Source organism: Lepisma saccharinum, chromosome 8 (assembly GCF_977018435.1).
Source record: "Lepisma saccharinum chromosome 8, izLepSacc3.1, whole genome shotgun sequence".
NCBI classification, from domain to species: domain Eukaryota; kingdom Metazoa; phylum Arthropoda; class Insecta; order Zygentoma; family Lepismatidae; genus Lepisma; species Lepisma saccharinum.
In genome coordinates, this window is record NC_139236.1 from 43,089,530 (window position 1) to 43,111,093 (window position 21,564).

A 21,564-nucleotide genomic window follows, 5' to 3' on the forward strand; every position below is an offset into this window, starting at 1 on the left:
ACTCTTCTCATCATAAGTGTTCCAAACCATTTCACAGAACGTGGAAAAGGAACTCATCAAGTGATGGGTAAGCACATGAGCGTTATTTCTGGCCTCATTTTAGGGGGACAGAATCGAACTTAGGACTTAACTTTGGGGCGGGGACGTCCCGTACATAGGGGATTGTACCCCCCTTTTTTTTTTAAAGAAATGTCCCGGTATTCCGAAAAATGTTCTCAGGACGCCCATTTGACCCATATTTAGCTAAAGAAATAATAAGTAAATGAGAATAAGTCATTTTCTGAATTTTATAGTAGGTAGTGTCTGCTGCCACGTTCTTTTTCTGCTGGAACCTCAAAAAAGATGCGCGTGGCAGCAGACTCGGTCTTTGTTTTATCGTGATTTCATCATGCTATGTATGCAATTTCGTCTGTAACACATACTGTTAAGTTCTAGCGATTACTTACACAAAAGTGCTTTAAGATTAGGTCCCTTAGCATTCTTCTAATAATAATCCTAAATGCTCTCGTAGTTATTTTAGGTTCTGTTAGCATTAAAATAATATCGCTAAATGCTTTCTAAAGAAAAAGGTTCTAAATTACCTGCACATTCATTCCCACTAATCATAAACTTGCATTTCTCTCGTCTTAATCAGTTCTTAAGATGTGTAACAGACGAATTACGTGTCAGGAGCAAATTTGACGCTTATTGTTACTGCTGACACGAGCGTGGCAGCAGACTCGGCATTGGAAGTCAAAATGTTAAAAATTAAGGATTAACAATGATTTGAACAGCAATTGATTTTGAAATGTTTAAGAATGTTATAAAAAATAAATTTAACTAAAATCCAAGCCTATATAATCTGTATGTTCCTTTTTCATTTTAGAAATCTGGCAACCCTAGGAGGGCAAACTCGAAGAGTTTTCCATCCCATAAAAACAACATCCAGATCAATTTACTAAACTGTTAAATTTGCGAAATCACAAATATTACAGTTCATTACTCCTCAGGTCCCAGGAGGTTAACAAAAGTAATAAACCTGAAAATTTTTAGAGCAAGTACCACATTGCCCCCACTAAGTTACTCCTATGGGCAGTGGCGATTGGGTTCCAAAACTGGGAGGCGGCAAGGACAGTTTTCTTTCCCTTGGCATAAGGTTTAGCAAAGTGTGGGGACAAAAGTGGCAAAAAGTGGTGGGGGAGTGGCAACTGCCCCCACTGCCTATGAGATAACAGCAACTATTACTAGGTTTATTGTTTTTGCTACTGGGGATTTCCTAGATTGCCTAAAGCTTCTTATAACATGAAAATAAACTTGGATGCTCGACCATCAATGCTCAAAGTGAAAATTATTAGGTGGGAGACCGGAGAGGAGAGGGTGATGTTTGTTTGGCCTGGGGAGATAGATACTCCTGTCGGGAATATGGACATGATATGGAGAGGCAGGAGGAGATGCATTGCATAATTTTTCTTACGTGGGGATACCATCCCCCGTATACCCCTACATTTCGAAATGTCCACCATTATTGTTTACAAGGAAATTGTTATTTCCATACAATATATGTAGAAATATACCCTTAGCAGGCCAGGGACAACTTATATTGTTCAAGTGTTCCTAAACTCATCGTATCCATAATGTTATACATCACTGATGAGACATCGTCAACTTCCAACTCATCCAAGGTCCAATCGCTGTGACTGTGCTCGTGCTGTCAAGGTTGTTTTTGCTGCGTAAAGTACTTTCTTTCCGTCAGCTGCTGGAAGTTTCGTTGCATATGAGTGGAATTTCGCTAAGCCTGTGAGTAGCCAATCCATGAAGAACAAGTAATGCTAAAAGATTATTGTTAATTATTTCCACGTTGGCATGACTGACATGCTTGGTTACATTTAATTTACATCGAAGCGTAATCATCGAAAAGTCTTGTCAGATTCACTTTCTATAAGCAAGTATGTTCATTTATTTGTTTATACATAGCTATAGATCGAATAGGGTAGGAGAAACTAATTAAGTTATTGATATAAGCATATGGTAAACTTTCCGTATCCGGAAAACGGATTTCTTAAAATTTACAGGAGGTAAAGATATTTCAATTTTTATTTTTCAGGTGATTGAAAAAAACTTTTACAATGAAGCATTACATCGCAGCCTTCCTTTTTGCACTGCTAGTCCATGGAGTTGTGGGACCTCCTGTAACTGAGAAAAAACCTGGTGAAGATAAAGTGGAAGATAATGAGGTAAAAGATGATGGTGATGGGTTGGTAAGTAAGCTTTTGTAATTATCATAACCCAAAGTAGTAGTTAGGTACTTGAATGAAATCTGTTCACAGAACCATGATAGCATCTGGTAGTGTAAAAATCTTATTCTTATTTATAAAATTTAAAATTTATATTTACACTTGTACAAAGTCTTCTAATTAAAAATTCAAAAATAGAGAAAGAAGGGATGAATGTATGGTACTAGTTTACTATTGTTCGGACAGATTTCTTCATTTTTACAGAAGAAACTACTTACCGTAATAAGTTCCTGTATCATTGTCTAACATCGGGAAGGTGTTTTGTGTGATGTGAGAATGTATGATAGGGGAAATTCATGTTCTTTGTTGTAAATTAATTCTCCAATGGACAATAGCCTTTGGCACGTACACCTTCGTACATCATCACGCATCGTGATTGTGTTTTGGGTACTACTTTACTATACCTGATACACCTATCAATGATTTATTTAGCAATTTTTTACATTGATAATGTACTATTCTGCGTTGCAGAACATTTCTTTAGGTGAAATAATGGATTTCTAACGAAAATAATGTCTATTTATTACATATGATAGCCCCACGAACCATCTCGGGGGACGAGGTATGCCTACTAGTTTAGGTTAGGTTCCATTAGCACTCCTTTCGTTCAATTTAGCATATACGGACAACATTGGAATTACAAATTCCACGGCATCTTCCACACCCAGCAACAACTTCACGACGCATCCTCGACACATCGTGTTGTAGCAGCAGCAGCAGCAGCAGCAGCTCTCGTGCAGAAAGCAAATGGTGGCAGCAGCAATAGCGTGTCGGAAATAGATTTTCACAGAAAACCACATGCATTCGCATTAAAATGGATCAAAACTACATTCCCGAATATCAACAATGCTACAGAAAATGATTTGCGTAAGTACTTTCTCCTGTAAATTTGAAGAAATCCGTCTCCGGTATAGTAAAGTGTTACCGTGTTTTGTTCATGTTCCTTTTGTATCCAGTGTTTCGAACTGTGTTTGCAACGAAAGTTAGAAACATGACGTGTCGTGGATGCGTGGTGAAATTCGTACCGGATGTGGAAGATAGAGTGGATTTTTTAAATTTAATTGAACACTGGATCGTGAAGAAAGGAAAGGAATGTCGAAAATGTGGCAGTGAATGTAAGCTACTCGTGAGAAGGAATGGGCTGTGGGTATATGCCTAATATGACGTGTTGTGGATGCGTGGTGAAATTCAGGTAAGTTTTCCGTATCCTGGAAACTGATTTCTTCAAATTTAAAACTTTGGGGCTCATTTGGGGGCAGGTGACTCCAGCCAATTTCTAACATGTGTTTAACAGGGACTCTATAGAGAAAGCCGGGGAGCCGGAGCGGAGGTGGGGCCACGTTAGCCTGGAAATTAGGGAATTTAACAAAAAACATCTGTAAATATGGGTGATCGTTGTATATTCGATGAATATGTATTTTTGATGTCTTTGTAAATAGTAATTTGACACTTAAAAAAATAATGACATTTCTTGTAACTGGAACTGGTATGAGTTTAAAAACTTCTGCCATAAAACTGTACAGTAAATGAAGTTCAAGTCAGTTAAAGCATAACAGAATTGTCTGGATTCATTTAAAATACCTGGAAAAGTCATGGAATTTATGTTGAGAAAATGGCTAAATGGGAACCCTGTTTGAGAAGATGAAGACTAGCAGATGATAATGTGTGTTCATGAGCATGCATGCCAAGAAAGAGAAATTACCTCATTTTCTTAACGTTTATAATATAATAAATCTCAGACTACCAGTCTGCAAGTTTTTTAATTAAATGTGGTACTATACCGCGTTTGTTAGAACCTGTCCCGTTTCCCACGCTAGCGATCGCTCGACAGTTTCGGTGCTAATGAGAAACGAGGAAAAAATCGTCTGCTGGGCAGGGAGGAGTGAATGGAAGCCAGAAGAGAGGCACTTACGTAGATGCTGTTGCGACGTTGCACATTTTAATTGGCTGCCTGGCTTTGACTTTCCCCAGCACGGAGAAAAGCCAGCGACCAGCTAGCGTGGGAACCGGGACAGGTTGTAACAAACACGGTATGGGAGAACTAAACCTCGTAGTAACCTGGAATAACCCAAAATAACATGCAACTGAGACTAGGGTATGAATGCATGAGGGACACGAGGGGCCTTACAATAGCACAACTTCCTTCATTGCATTTTCACTTAATCACTTCTTTTTAATTATCATCATTTCACCTGTTCAGTTGCTATACTTCTGTCATATCTTAATATTAAATTGTTATGGTTTTTTCCAGGTTGCGGGAATTGAATACACAAGGTACCTGAAGGAAGTGGTACAAGCCTTAGAAAGTGATCCACAATTTCGAGAAAAACTAGAGAAAGCAGAGGTTGTTGATATACGGGTAAGAGCTTCTCGTTCTTTGAAATGATGTTGAAAGTGCACTATAGTAGTAGTATATATTATATGGAAAGATCTGTTCCAGCAAATTTGTTGCTGTTGGCAGCAAATTGATACTATTTCTGAACCAATAATTTCTAGAAGTGGACTTGTCTTGCTAAGGTTAGTCACAGATGTCGTCAGTCTTGCATTTTCATGCCAGATGGATCAAAGAAAACATTGTGGGGACGGCAATTTTGACGTCTTGCATGAACTGAATGAGGTTTGATGACCACTCGATAGACGGATGGGTTGAAGCTGGGTTTTCAAACTAAACTGTCAAACTTCACATAATTTTGCACCTGGTCTCGTTGATGTTTGACGAGTAATGTCTTGTTTTTCAATTTCTGGGGTTACTAGTATAAATAATTTGCGCTAGGTGTCCACATTTATATGTAATTAATTATGCCTATCCTCATGTTCTTGCCGTAATTCATGGAGCAAAGTGACATGTGAGTATTTGTTCCTCGTAAGTACATCTCGAGACCACAGTGAGTGATGCACAATTTTTTTGAATCTCACCGTACACACTGAAATTGTACTTGTCAATAGTTCTTCATCGATGTGTCTTTGGAACGACTGAGGAAAAAAGAGAGAAAACATTACTAGTATAACGACGTGTTTTGCGTCAGTCTTATCAAACTTACCTTATTGTGCAAGACTGACGATAAGACATTACGTGTGGGCCAGGCTATACCGAGCCAATAAATCATTGGATTTAGAAACAAGGCATGGGTTTGTTGTTTCGTTTTTCCTTTTGCTTAATCATTATTCGCATGGTCACAATATAGAAGAGGTAGGAACAGTGACTTGTGACATAGATGTCTAGGACTTTATGCCACAGCAGGAAATAACACTATGTCCAAGTGAATGATCTTTCCAGATTAGCTGACTTAGGTAAGGCCTAGCATGCACTAGTGTAACTTTATCGTCACTGAGATAGAACATAGCCGTTGATATGGGTATGCTAGAACTGGAAAACTTCAATCACAGCAACTAAAAAGTTACCGCATGCTCCATTTCCAATATGATTGAACTGTTACCGTGAAGATGAAACACACAATAGAACGTGCTAGTGTGCAATGACGATTGTTTATCACTGTTGACTAGCTGTCTGGCAATGCAGTCCCAGTGTATCAGGAAGTTTGTTGTTGTGCTGGTCTAATGTACAATGTCGTTTGATGGAGAAAGTTTTATAATGAAATTAGAAAAGTCATTTGAAACAATATTTGGACAAGAATGAGAAAGAAAAGAGGCTAGAATTGCACGAGATCTTCATAGAAAAGTGGGGAACTATCGCTTGCAGAAGAGAAGGTCAAATTCGAATAATTTTAAAAAAACTATGCTACAGTGGCTATCAGCAGTGATCAGAATGCTACATTTTAAAAGTAGTTTCGCTACAGCTACAGCTACTCTTCCAAAATGTAGCTTCGCTACAGCTACAGCTACTTTGACCAAAAAGTAGCTCGCTACGCTACTCCTGTTTGCTACTCGCTACTTTGCTACTTTTTGCGGTACTTCTGCATAAAAAAAATGAAAACAACCATACGGGTATTAAAAAAATTCCCTACTACTGGTAAATAGATTCTGTTATTTTTTATCATGATTCCAGTGATTCAATAATTTTGATAGCAGTGTTACTTCAGTTACTTATTTTTACTATAGTTTTTGAGAATACCATATCTATGCAAGTGGCATATCAATTCAAATTTGATATATTAATATTGCAATTAGGGTGTTACCCAAATTAATTATTACAACTATACACAAATAACATTTCGTAGGATTACGTATTTATGTTCACATCAACATATTTTTCTTGAGAATAAATATTTCATTTTTATAGACTGATATGAAGTCAGTATTTTGAATGAAAAGTACCTGGAACCCTTTTGACTACAAAAGGGCCCCAGGTTCGATACCCAGCGGAGGCACATAGTGGTAAGGATCAAGTCTCGATCAGCTTATCTATGCATAAAATGGACTCAAAACAAAAAAAAGTAGGAAAGACGCCAAGTTGGGAGGATGAGATCCTCCTGCTCCTCCATTCCCCACACTGTTCATCATTCATCATTCTTCCTCGTTCTCACAATTAGCCGAAAGTGGCAGAAAATGACTATAGATAAGATAATATTTTAATAAACCATTCATCCTCATTGTCAATTTGCCGGGACCTGTTGCATGAAGGGGCCGCTCGGCGGCAGACGGTCTGACGGTAAACGACTGAAATACCCTCCCTGTATGAAATGTAGGAAGGTACTAAATAACACATACTATGTGCCAATAATTACGTATGGAGCGGAGACTTGGACAAAGACATAGAGAGACAAAGGAAAGATGCAGGCAGTGGAGATTAAATTTTTGAGGAAGACTAGAAGGGATAGAATAAGAAATGAGGAGATCCGACAGACAGTGGGTGTGGTGAAGCTTCAGGACAGAATATATCAGGCATAGGTGAGATAGTTCGGACACACATGAAGAGGATGAATGCAGAAAGACTACCAGTAAGAGCTTACAATGCACAAGGAGTGGGAATAAGGCCAAGGGAGAGACCAAGATGTCAGCGGAAAGAGCAGATAGCAGAGAGTGTTAGGAGAAGAGCACAAGATTGGAACACCTTGGAAAAAGAGGAGTGGTGAAAGACCAGGTAAAAATGGAGAGGCTTGACTTCTATGCCGACCCAGCCAGAGGCAGGAAACAGCGAAGGACGATGATGATGATGTCATGATTAGCAAAAGTTACAGAAAAGTGACTCAAATGTAGGAGAAATACATTAATTTGAAAACTATGTATATTAACTAAAGAAAATTGTCGTTTGCAGGAAACATAATTTTTGCAATATGATAAAATTATTGAGGAAACTGTCATGTAAACCTGAGTGTTCTAAACGTATTGTAATTTTAAAATTTGTGAACAAATACTATCGCGAAAATAATTGTAATTCCAGAAACTGTATCATTCTTGTGCTGGTGAGATCCTATATACTGACGATGATCAATGATGTTAACATACTGAGCCATTTATTGCTGGCACTATTCCCTTGTCAGTGCAGTGGAAAATCCATCGCTTGTTTTTTGCACTGCAACTTGTGTCTTACACAGCAATTAATGACATTTTGGTGTCTCTTACACCATGAATATCCACAGGATTTGTTTGGGGGGGGGGGTGACGCAAACGAGGCACTTTTTTCCAGTGGTGCAGCAAATGAGGCATGTTTTCCCCCAAAATAGCGATGCAGCTAAAAAAACGTAGCTGTTAGCAGGAATATATTCATATATGTCAGTTAGTTATCTGGATATCTGAATTATTCAGATACTAATTAAATCAATTACGCAGATATCTATAATCTACAACCTAGATAATCTGCATCTCCATGTAATAGACTGTCTTTATGAACCTCCTGCAAAATTAAGGGTTATTGTCGATTTTTCTGATGCTGTTTCCACATTCAAAATTCACCTCAAAATGCTGAGAAAAAATGTAGCTGTAGCGAAATTTTCGCTACAACTACAAAAATTTTGTAGCTTCGCTACCGCTACAACTACAATTTTCAAAATGTAGCATCGCTACAGCTACTGCTACAAATTTTGTAGCTAGCTACAGTAGCGACGCTACAAGTAGCTCGCTACTTCTGACCACTGGCTATCAATTAATATTTGCACAAATAAAAAGAGTTAATATTCTCTCGCAATTTTTTTGGCAACAATGAATACTATTAATACTTTCATGTTTATTTCGATCTCAAGCTAGCCAAAAGTGTCCTGTGAGAATCTGAAATGTTGTGGGAAAAATTATAAATATATGACGTATACAGAACAGAAGGTTGATATTTTTGTGTATTTTTCTTTGTACAGAGTTTTAAAAACTGTTCTTAGCAGTGACATTAAAATGATCCTGAAAATGAAACTAATATTTGAAAGTCTGAAATTTCCTTCACTGATAAGTTTCCAATTTTTTTCCAGCTCTGATTCTATCAATATTCAAGTCCCACTTACTCATAATACACTGTTATTCAAAGGTGACACTTCCTCCAGAAGTACTTCAGCTTGAGAAGAAAAGCTACAACGAACACACACATTTACTAATAAGAGTGTGATATTCCCCAAATCACGCAACTATTTGCCAGTGCATGCATGACAAAATTACGGAAAACTTTTTTTTTCTCAGAGATTGAAAAATCCCCCAACTTTTTAATCGCTAGTGCACACCGTCCATTGTTCCGTCACACAGCACCATGTTTCACCTGGAGGGGAAAGATAAGTGATTAGCCAACGACCCAATCCCACTTGAGTCAACATTGCACATGTGCTGATCCCCTGCTGCTGACATGTCACATACACCAATGGGTATACACAGCACCCAAATGCACTGTCGCAGGTAACATGTATTTCGGGAAAATTTCTGTTGGACCTTTTCATTTGATGGGATCATATATATATATAATGTGTGATGTCAACATATTGCATTTTGTAATGCCTCTCAGGGGTACTTTCGGTGTGAAAAATTCTCAATAAACTCAATTCTCAGATTTTGCTTTAAACTGTAGGTCCAGTCCTAATTACTGTATCAGAGCTGGACTTAAACCAAAACTGAAATTCAAAATCATCTTGCACTGTGCAGGAAACTACACCACAGCAAAATTTCAACATACTATTGAACACAAATACTTATGATTGTGTCGATTCATTAATTTATAATTTATAGATCCATGCCAAATGTACCGTTTATATTTTAGTACTTGTAGCAGCAAAATCATCATAAATCAGGCTTTTGTGCAGGGTCATGTTAATTCTTATGTGGGCAAAGTAAACACTCTAGCAAGAGAGCATTTGAGCCTATTCATTTCAAAGCACAATAATTGCATGAGAGGCTTATATTTCTTAGAGATAAGTGATATTCAAGGTACTTTTGCTCAGTGTAATTTAGAAACTTGTTGTGAAGTGCGATTTCTTTCTTTTTCAGACAGGGAAAATAGCAAAAGAACTGGAGTTCGTAAACCACAACGTGCGAACGAAACTGGATGAACTGAAGAGGCAGGAGCTGGAGCGTTTGCGACACTTTGCCATCCAGGAATATGAGACCAACAAAGGGATTCAGAAAAAGCTGAAACTCCCTCAGCATTTGGATCACAAGAATCCTCACACCTTTGAAATCGATGATTTGAGAAAATTGATCGTGCAGGTATTTTAGTTTATTCAGATGTTTCTATTTCCCACAGAGCTAGATTTTCCACTAAAACGACAACTGACTGCTGAACTAGCTACCAGGCTAGATATTCCTGTTTTCAGACTCATTTGACAGCAGTGAAGGGTCCTTGCATGCATACCAAATGCCTCACACGTAATAATAATAGTAAATTTTATTAAGGGTAATAGGTATATTTATAATAATGAATTTTATTAAAGTAGGTATGATAATGAATATTATGATTCTTAGATGAATACATAAACAGATTCAAGAGGAAACATACATTACCTAGTTTATTTGTAATGAACACCACTAAAACTTATATAAGAAATGGCTGTTCTATCAACGAACCTAATGCCAAAATAGAAAGACTTAACATGTGGCACAAAAGCCTGTGAGGACCAGGGCCTACATACTGACTGCCAGGGTGGGAGATCCAACCAGTTACGGGGTGACGTGTGTTAAGCACAACGAATCCCCAGGCATTCTTGTTGGTTTCCGTGACCGAGGTACACTACTCATTCGTAGCTTCCCACATGATGATGAGTGGCCACCAGTTCCATGCACAGGTCGAAATCTCAGAAGAAAAATTGTTGCGTCTCCCGCAGGAGACTCGAACCTGCGTGCATCCCATAGCTGGAGCCCAAAGCATGATGGATGGGCACACAGAGTGCAAAACGTTAGATTCCTTCAACATTCAGGTGATCAGTTTGACTGAAATTGAAGTTTCTGTGAAAAAATTAAAGCCAAAGAAGTCTGCTGGACCAGACAAAATCCCACCCTACATCTTCAAAGGATGTGTAGACATTTTTAAAAATCCACTCTTTATTATCTACAATCAGATTTTATCTTGTATGCCGTTTCCCAAACGGTGTATGTCCAGTACCGAAATCCTCAGAGAACAGAAACATACAAAACCATCGTTGATAGCTCTTTTATCTGCCCCTGCTAAAATATTTGAGGAAGTCTTGTATTGCCACATATATAACCATGTCAAGGAAACTTTGTCTGAATTCCAGCATGGCTTTTTGTCCAACTGCTTAATAGAAACAAACCTTGGTGAAAAACTGCATTACGTAAGCACAGTACTAGATGATGGGGGCCAGGTGGATGTAATATATACAGATTTTTCCAAAGCCTTTGACACTGTAGATCATGATGTACTACTAAGTAAATTGGGCACTTTCAACTTTTCCCTTCCCCTCAGGAAACTTATGGCATCATACTTAATGAATAGAAAACAATATATTTCGTATAAAGGTCACACATCCGGCAAATTTCTAGTACGTTCCGGAGTACCTCTAGGGTCCAACATAGGACCTCTTCTATTTCTTCTATTAATTAACAACTTACCAGAACACTTGATTAATTCTAGGATACTGCTATTTGCAGACCTAAAATTTTTCCAAAAAATAAAAAGTATTGTAGACTGTGTTTGTCTACAACAAGGCATAAATAGATTGAGTATGTGGTGCTTATGCAACAGTCTTTCTTTGAATGCAGCCAAATGCTATTCTGTTACTTATTCTAAACAAAGAACGGTCTTAAATTTTCAATAGAAAATTAATAATATCAATCTTAAAAAATCAAACTGCTAAAGACCTAGGAATTTATTTTGACTATAAGCTAACTTTCACTCACCATATTAACAAAGTAATAAGCGACGCTTACAAACTTATCGGGTTCATTATTAGAATGGACAGAGGCTTTCGAGACACCCAAACCCTTAAGGTATTATATTACTCTTCAGTATGCTCAAAACTTGAATTCAGGTCTGTTATACGGAACACTGACAGTATAGTACAGACTACAAAAATAGAGCGAGTACAATCAAAAATGTTACGTTACATGAAGTACAAACTTGAAGGTACTTATCCCAGATTTGATTTGTACAATAATCTAATTGACGAGCTCCGAATACACAGGCTTGACGATCGAAGGACAGTCCACGACCTATTGCTGCTCTGGAAAATGTTTAATGGGAAACTTTGCTCTCCTCTTCGGATCTCAAAATTTAAATTGTGTTCCTAACAACAAGACGCGACCCAATCATCAAACATTTTTTGTGAATAGAGCACGAAGAAACATTGTCAAAATATCTCCTATCTGGAGAATAAGTCTGCTCTACAATGCCTTAGAAAATGTTAACAAAAATTTTGATTTGTTCTGTATGCCATATATTCAATTTAAAAACAATGTAATGAAAACACACTCAAATAACGCTCACTGAAGCATGTATGATAACCTGTAACATGAACTCTCTAACTGGGCATCAGCCTGTTGGGTTAATTTATGTAAATAAATAAATTACATAATGCCTTAGACCACATGGCGACGGTGTGGGACCCAAAATTGGTTTGAGTTGCTGTTTTAAGACCACTTTATGCACAGTAAGGCTAATCGGGACTGGACTTACAGTTTAAAGTGGGATCCGAACCACTTGTGCCTCCACCGGGTATCGAACCTGGGAGTCCTTGATTACAAGGCAATGACGCTACCACTGCACCACGTGGGAGGCCCTGGGACTCAAAATAAAGAGACTACTGTTGGAATATGAACACTCAGAATACTATTTTCATGCATATGCTGATTATTATTCTTATTATACATTAGTCTCCACTATGGCGTAGTGGCCTTGTAATCAAGGGGTCCCGGTGGTTCGGATCCCACTTTAAACTGTAAGTCCAGTCCCGATTAACCTTACTGTGCATAAAATGGACTTAAATCATTAAATCAATCAATCTTATTATACATTAATTTTTGCAGACATTGTCAATACAGAAGTGATTCATCCCAATTGTATCCTTATCATCTTGTATAGCAAAAATAATAAGCAAATTTCACATTGTACAACCGACTGCGATTTTACTTATTTCATTTTACTACTTGCCAAGTCCCCCCCCCCACTCCACATATGTGCATGCTACAGGTTTTCTGTGTCCAATCCTGTGAGCAGCCAACGAATACGGTTTTAACCATGTAGATGTTCCACTTACATAGCATAATTGGCAACCAAATAAGCAAGACATATCACTTCACCTGTCAAATTCAAATGCTACTAACTAGGGCCCTGATCTTTATGTTGTATAAAACTGCATAATATGTATGTAATTGTCATAAAAATTGGAAAATTTCTCATCATACGGGAAGTCAGAATCTTCCAGGGAAGATTGACTAGGGTGGGGTGGGGTATTAAATGGTCAGTCTCCCTTTAACTGAAGAATGTAGTGGGAAATTACTGAAAATATTGAGAGATTCACTGCAATTTTCCTGTTTCATTTCCTATTGTATCAAACCTATGCGGAAACTAAAGCATAATTGGCAGGTCGCTACAGCTCTATTAAATCTAGGCAATAAATACACAAACACAACTTTTTAAGGCAGCTCTTAACTATAGAATCTGAAAAGCAGCCTACAAATTTTTTGTCAGAACATGTACACTGGATATTATTTCTGTTCCACAATGCACATACCATCTTGAGGCAACAATCAATACACAAACCACATTTTAGTGGGAGTGGGGCGCTGTAAAGTACCAAATGTTATTTTTACTTTTGACTGATTTTTTCGAGAAGCGAAAAAAAGGTAAAGCAATGAGATCTATTGAAACTTTATTACCTGTCCGGTAGTTCTCATGCTCACACAAGAATGACGGAGAACGTTTTTCCCTCAATAATGTTTGCACAGCTCCGTTTTTGGCGAGATAAAAAAATGAGTGGGTATTATTGTTCTGTACTAGTTGGTAAGAAAATACATCTGCTTTTAATTTCTTCATTCATAACTTCCTTATCCTGCCATCCATAATATAAACTATCTGTTGCGCTAAAGATATGAAGAATAAATTATAAAATGACCGATTATATGCAAGATTATTACTAAATTATACAGAAATATGTCTTAAGAGAAAATTGAAGAAATGCATTGAAAATATGTGAAATTGGTAAAATGTCAAAATATGCCTAATCAAGTTATCAGCTATTTCTGCTGATTCAATCAGATGCAAAATAAAAAATATGTTATAACATAAAGTCCTGGGACCAACTAATAAGTATTGAATAAGGAGGTGATACAGATAATAAAGGATGGCACCCAATCTTAAGAAATTTTAAAAGAATCCTCACTGATCTTATTATTTCTGAAAATGTATCTTTCGATTGTGTGTAGGTCGGACAATATTTGTATGTATGCTGCTGTAGTAATGCGAGAATAGTAAAATTTAGACATGAACTATTTACATAAAGAAACATGAATTTAGCATGAAGGAAATATAGCATACAAGTGGAATCAAGCCAGAATCGTTATTTTCTTATGTTTTTATTGAAGTCTACTTTATGCACAGAAAGGCAAATTTGGACTGGATCTACAGCTTAAAGTTAGATCCGAACCACTATGTGCCTACACCGGGTATTTAACCTGGGACCCCTGATTACAATGTGAGGATGCTGCCACTACACCATTGTGGAGGCCAGTAATCATTTGAGTTTAATCACCAATGCTAGCAGATACTTTTCCGGAGTCCAAGTATACAAAATGTCACATGAAGAGTTTCACAGAATGTAAATAATCGGGAAATTGTTCAAAGTTAAAAATTTAAGCTTATTTTGTGTCAGTATTGTGTGGAAGAAATAGATTTTGCAGTGAAATGACAGCTGTTTTATTTATTTATTTATTTTTATTATTAAAATTTATAGTAAAACTATGGTAGATCGATACTGTATGGTTCCAATAGAATACCATTATATTAATGTTCATAAGCATCCTGAACAAGTAAGATTGTTACAACTTCCAAATGTCGGTGGGAATCAATAAATGTATCGGCATCAACTCACATCTAAATACAAAGTTCAATTGAATCTTTTGTGGATATGCTGTATAAAAGAGTGAATTTTATGTGCACTGGCTATTGCCGAGACAAGTAGCATGTGCCAAGGTTCTAGTAACCAATTAAAAATTGGATAAAGTAGATCAGTGACCAAAATTATATTCTAGTAGTAAATCCAGCTCCTACGGCAAGCTTTACATTCATTTCATTACCTGATGAGTTTTTAATTTGAATCTAATTTTTTAATTTTATTTAAAAAGCATGCTTAAAATGCTTGTATGTTTTTCAGCACCGTACATATAGATACATATTTTTTTATAGGACTTCTTTTTCTGGCAAATGCCCTTGTAAAATGTTTGAACAGTAACTAAAGCATATAAATAAATATTTATAAAAATACATTCTGGATGTACTATATAATTGTAACTTACAATATTTTTTATAGTCTTTGTAGCTGAATTTTGGCAATTTTTTTTAAATGATACTTTGCAAAATATCAGCTGCCATGTTTATTTAGTTTTACATGATTAATATTTCGTATATTATCATACACAAAATTTTTGCTATTTTTGCCTATAATAATGATTGAATTTTATATGAAGAGAAATTTGTGTGTTGCAAGTTTACATATTACATTTTCCTTTTCTTATTTTCATTTTCTTTTTTTACAAAGAAAATATTTTGTATTAAAGGTAATCAAATTACATGATTTTTAAAACCAAAATGTTATTTTAATATCATTGCAGACAACGAAAGAGTTGGAAAAAGCAGACATGGAGAGGAAGGAAGAATTCAAGGAATATGAGATGCAAAAGAAATATGAGAAAGAGGAAAAGATGAAGTTGCTGGATGAAGAGCACCAGAAGAAATTGCAGAAGGAATTAGAGGAGCAGCAGCAGAAGCATAAACAACACCCAAGTGTAAGTACTTGCTTGTAGTGTTCACATGGCCACTTAACTGTGAGAAATTTACATTTTCTTATAGTTTTCTGACACTATTATTTCAGGACTTATGTTGGGATATACAAGGTTTTTGTAGGTAATAAAACTAAAATATGAGATCAAAATTCTGTTAATATAAATGTAATGAAGGATGACTCAGGCATAGCCATTTCTTCCACAAAAGGTTAATTAATTACACTGTTCTAAAAAAAAAGTTTTTTCTTTTTTATGGAGGAAAAAGTTCTGATTCCTATCGCAAATTTTGCACTGATTTCAAATCTGTATTTAGATCTTCTCTGTCAGGAATAGTTTACGAGTAATCGTGATTTTAATTTTATCTAAAATTCATGCAATTTTAAGATGAAAACTGGTAGAACAGCCGCAGGCTGAAACTCGCCCTTTAATAAAGGAAAATTGAAATTGAACTCGTGGAATAATTTAATCATCCTTTCTCGAAACCTATTATATTATGTTTAAAATTTATAAATGTGACACGTGACACAATATTCACACACAGAATTGTTATATAATACTTATTTTCAAAAAATATAATAACATTTTTGCAATTTATATTGCATATAACATTATATCCATGCTCTTTTTCCTTTGTTAGACATGCTTCAAACTCTGGATTTGCTGAAGTTCTCTAATTTGAGGTCCCACAAAGTACCTTTCTTTCACTTTGCTGGTGAAAGACAAGGCAATTTGTTTGAAATACACTTACATCTTCTTCCAGTGGTGTCCATAGCCTTTACAAATTGTTTCGTAACACCTAGCTTGGTGTGAAGAGGGGGAGGAGGGACATCTCACGCTGTATAATTTTTCTCCCACTTGTCAATTTCGTTGAGACTGCGATCCGCGCGGCAAGGAGACAAAAGACAAAACGGAGACCAAAGACTACTGACGGTAGATTTGGGAGTCGGATGGCTTTGTCTACGCGGCTGGTCCAGGGATACGTGCCTCCAGGTTACGTTGCCGAGTGGTAGGAAGGATGAACCTAACCTACTCACCCACCTTGGGCTTCATTGAACCCACAAAACTACCTGGCTATGCAACCTGGACGCACCTATCCCCGTGCAGCTCTACGCTGTCCTCCAGTGACCATTAACATGGAGGATGTCCCCAATAGACCAGCATCCATTCCGAGGAGTGATTGCTGGTTTATCATAGGGACTTTCAGCCTATTTATTCCGGAGCGAGAGGTACGCTTCCCGGACTTACCCGCCCAAATATGAATTGATAAATCAAGATGTTGGAAAGACACATTTAATATTCTGATGTTAACATATTTAACTATACACAAGCACTGCACAAACTTATAGGTTCGTTTTTACACTTAGAACCAACAAATAGGTAACAAAAAGCATGGTACTTACATATCCTGCATTCACCTCATCACACATGGGCCTTAAAACAAACACTTTTCACTCCAACTATAAATGGGGGAATTTCTGGTGGGTTTTCACTAAAAATATAGCGGTATCTTAAGACATATGGGTATTGGCTTGCACATGAACTGTTTCAGGGAGCTATATCACCAAGGATGGGCCTAATAATCGTGGATGTCTTTGGATGCAAAGACATCATGGTTTCCTGATGGCTCATTGCCCTCACCATGTGGTATTGAAAATTTCCGAATTTTCATGGATATTGGCTTCATGCACTTTAAGATACTTCAAGTGCTGTAATTCATCCATATTATACACTACAGGGCTGTTTCCCAGCACTTAGTGGATATTCCACATGTTAGAACACAAGGGCTTCTCCTTTGTCCTCTCTCCACTGGCCTACACTGGCCCAAAACTTGGAGCGATGTTAACTATCCTAACTATCAACACAGAGTGAAATCAAGATGGCTTCCTCACATGTTAGAAGCTATCACAGTCTCATTGTCTGGTAGCCACGCCCATGAAGCCATCTGATTGGTCCACAGCACCTTGGGTTACTTGCCTTGATCTAGTACCTAGGGAAATCCCATAGATGGCAGTCCAGTCAGGGCTAGTTCCACTGACTCTCACCAGATGGCTCTGGTGCTGTGAGACCGATTGTCTTTTGTCCAAAAACATCGATTTTTTGATGTTTTTGTGGTTTGTTTGCACATATAATTGTGACTTGGAGTTATTTTCAGGGAAAGCAAGTTAATTTGTGCTTGCACAAATGTTATCCTGAAAATATCTGTTTTAATAAAAAATTTGCATGAAAAACAACATGTGCTCTCTGAATTCTGTTTGTCCAAAAAAAGGATGTCTTTTTGATAACCCATGAATTTTGGTCTGGGGCTTATTATTTACTTAATATTTTGATGTTTTATCATACTTTTACTAATTAGGCCTAATTTCTGTTAATCTTAACATATATGGGAATGTCTATTCCTATTAATTTTACCTGAATTGAATTGGCCTTGTACTTTGGTTGGAGTGGAGTGCTTCCTGTATGTATTGGGGATGTATACCCAACCTTTGGTTGGTTATACATATCCCGGGCCCTCGGGAAAAGAAAAAGGATACGTGAAGCGGATCATTTTTCTTTACCCTTTACTACACTATACCCAAATACATACTCAAAACATTTATATACACACTGAATTGTTATGACCACGCTGGTCCGAAAAGAACATATACATGAAAAAAAATAAATTTGCACTTATTCTTGTCCGTCACATGGATATATGTTTGAGATATTGTTCTGTCCGATATATCGAACGATTTCCTAGACGGTATATACATGGTTAATATAACACACACTTAAAAGTTTTCAATAAATGATTTTGGTTATAATGTCTGCTCTTTGTCGCACTGAATACAGTTTTTGTACTCGACCTGAGCTGCATAATAGTTTTTAGACATGTATCTAATGTCTCTGCCCCTCATTCACTTGAGGGTGCAGTACCTTGAAGAACTGTTCATCATACACCTTGGTATGTGGTCCACGTTTGGTCACCTCACAATTGTTCTTCAGTATCTCCTTAGGTGGAGCATGCTGTCGCCTGGCTTTGCGCAGCATCCGTTGCCAGCAAATGTTTTTTGTTGCTCGCTTGGCGGAGCAATGCTTCTACCTGGCTACCCATTGGGATTGTGAACAATCTGTGGAATGCACTGCTTGCGTGAAGTCTGTAGGATTGTCATGGTGGTTCGTTCCTGGATGTCAATGTTCGATTACGAACCCCTGACACACTCCCTGCTTCCCCATATTGCTGGAACGCTGAAAAGATTGTCTCTGGTTCCTGGCATAATATGCTTGGGGGTCTGCTTCTGCCTATGACACCATGCACTTTTGTATGTTTGCTCCGGGGTTTTGTGGTGACACTGAGGGGGAGTTGGAGTGATGTACTCACTGGCCCCACTTCACACGCAGGCTTTGACCTTACCCTTGTTGGTTATGGGTTGTTCCTCATAAACAACCCTATATGTTTGGGGGTGCTTGCATCTCTCTATTACCGCTAACCCTGGTTTGGTCGAACCCAACCCATCGGTAGTGCAAATACCCAATAATTGCTAAACAATATTTCGCTTGATTGGTAGTGAGTGATCTAGCATAGATTTGCACTCATAAGGAAATAAATCTCTATATGATGGTTGGACTCACTTTTGTGTCCAACAAAGAAATGGCCCTGGTATACAATAATGAAATTATCCTTTATACCACAATGAAATTGCCTTGGCATATAATACTGAAGTAATACTTTTGTATACAACAATGAAATAATACTTTTGTACAAAACAACGAGATAATACTTTTGTACACAACAATGAAATTGACTTTTGCATACAATGATAAAATAATCCCTTACACGATCTTGACATAAATTTTTCTACCCTCTGTACAAATGGGTGAATGTCACAGACCAGACAGAACCTCATCCACAAAACCTCTGACCTTTAACACATATTAATACTAGTGTTCAAAAAATGTGTAGCTTTTTCTCCTCATCTTGTACCTGTTGTACACTCCTATCCGTGCGTCTTACCCTGGATGCGCTAGAGGGATACCAATACCTCTTATGCGACTAATACTATAGCGCAGGAGCCGTACCGTCGCGTACTTCTCTCCTAGGTCCTACTGATATCGGGTTTAGGAAGAAACGTAGAGCTGACGAGCAGACATCTACAGTTTCCATGGGGAAGTATCACAAGGGTACGAGGGTGGAGCCATTTGTGCGCAGTTACTCGTCTTACCAACAGACAAAGCAAGTCGTAGGGAAACGGCTGCACCCCGTCGGGATTGAGGTTGAGTCCTCGTTGAATTCAGAGGCCCCTTGGCTTGAATTAACTTCTTTGAGGTACTCTCGATGCTAACACCGGATGTAGTAGTCTGAGCTTCTCAATGTAATGACTATACACCTTATAGCTACACCTCCACAACTTCATGTTATTGACATGTTGGTTGGGTAGGCTCTTACCGCTAACACAATGAACAAGATTAAATATGTTATCCGTCACCTGATTACTACAAACTAATGGACCGAAGAAGGTGTGGAATAATTTGTGGGTCTGTCCCTCTAGAGCTTTGCTTTGGAGATGGGATTTAAGAAAAACTAAGTCGTACACTCTGATCACAGTTCGGTTTTGCTGTGACTTATTTACCTTATTGTTGGCTTTGTTTCGCCTTTCGGCCGTCCGGGATACAGCCATGAACAATTGCTGATCCCATTCGGTTTGTTCACCTGTAGGAATATGAAAGTGTTCCATAACGGGGTTCCTGAGTGAATTGCTTGGCCCTAACTGGGGACCATTGTCTACTATGATTCTTTGGGGAAGTGAAAAATGTACAAAACATATATCAATGAGTTTCCTCACTATTAAATTCCATGCTTACTAACCGAGTTGGAATTGTTACACCCTGGCCACCATCACCCCCAGCGAGAATAGCACTGGCTAGTTTCCCGAGGGTTGCTCATAGGGCAGAATGGCATTCATCTCGCTCTGTTGAGATTCCATTTGTTTACCCTTGGGTGTGTGACCTGGTTTGGTGAACCATTTTACCTCATCGAGTGCGTTGAGTATGGTATCCATACCTCGTGGGCTGAAGTGAACCAGGTCAGGTCTCATGTTTTGACCGTAACCCATGGTTTCTTCGAACAGCGACATGTTCATTTCTTGGCCCTTGTGCACAAATTTCGATGAGGAATCCAGAACCCTTACATTGCTATTATCATCAAGGGATAATATTTTTGCAATTAGTGAGTCATACATGGCCCAGAACCTGTGTCGGTTCTCATTGGCTAACCTGGGAACTGGCGGGGGAGTCAGAACAATGACCTTCTGAGCACCTTTCCTCTTTAGGGTGTAAATGATATCCTGGAGGTTCCGGAACACCTGGTTGGTGTCCTTCCCTCGGAGCATATCATTTGTGGATACCATTAATAACACATTTTTATGAACACACTTTTCCCTTCTCAAAGCACTGAGCAACTGCGCTGAGGTTTGTCCAGATATGCAAAGTCCGATGTGGTAATTACCATCACTGTCTCTTTGGACAGGATACCCGAATTTTCTTTGCGCAAGACGTGATAACATTGAATCACCCACTGCCTGATACTGATTTATCAGTGGAGTGTGCTTGCATGAATCTGAACATTGTGGGACAGGTTTAGGTTTGGCATCGCCCTTCCCCACGTCAGGACGTTGCCTACCTAGTTTCCCTGGTTGTGCACATTTGGATGCGCCTCAGCGAGATGCTCGGAAGACCCGTGTGAGCTGGCGGAACTCTTACGTTGGAACGTTCCACCCTTTCTCCGGTCTACCTTGGTTCTGTTTGGGTACTCCTTAGGCCGGGAGCCCCTCGCAGATTTGCACATGTGAGCGTCCTCCTTTTTGGACGAACCGCTCGCTTCACCCTGACCACGACTCACATAGGTCCGGTTAATGCGAGTCGTGGTTTTCCCGTAATTGGGTCGTGCTGGCCTTGCAACTTCCCTCTCAGTATATTGTGGCACTTGCACACTCTC

At 38.2% G+C, this 21,564-nt stretch overlaps 1 protein-coding gene across 4 annotated transcripts in view; it reads left to right on the plus strand.

The window, feature by feature from the left end:
* Window positions 1-1,661: 1,661 nt before the first annotated feature.
* Window positions 1,662-21,564, plus strand: part of LOC145990968 (nucleobindin-2-like) — a 46,223-nt gene continuing 26,320 nt past the window's right edge. For 2 of the 4 annotated variants that reach the window (XM_083126555.1, XM_083126558.1), the window contains exons 1-5: window positions 1,662-1,776; window positions 2,084-2,237; window positions 4,525-4,632; window positions 9,630-9,848; window positions 15,423-15,596. In XM_083126555.1, the coding sequence (XP_082982681.1) occupies window positions 2,106-2,237; window positions 4,525-4,632; window positions 9,630-9,848; window positions 15,423-15,596 (633 nt within the window). In that variant the 5' untranslated portion in view covers window positions 1,662-1,776; window positions 2,084-2,105. The other 2 variants (XM_083126557.1, XM_083126556.1) reach the window with 2 other exon arrangements.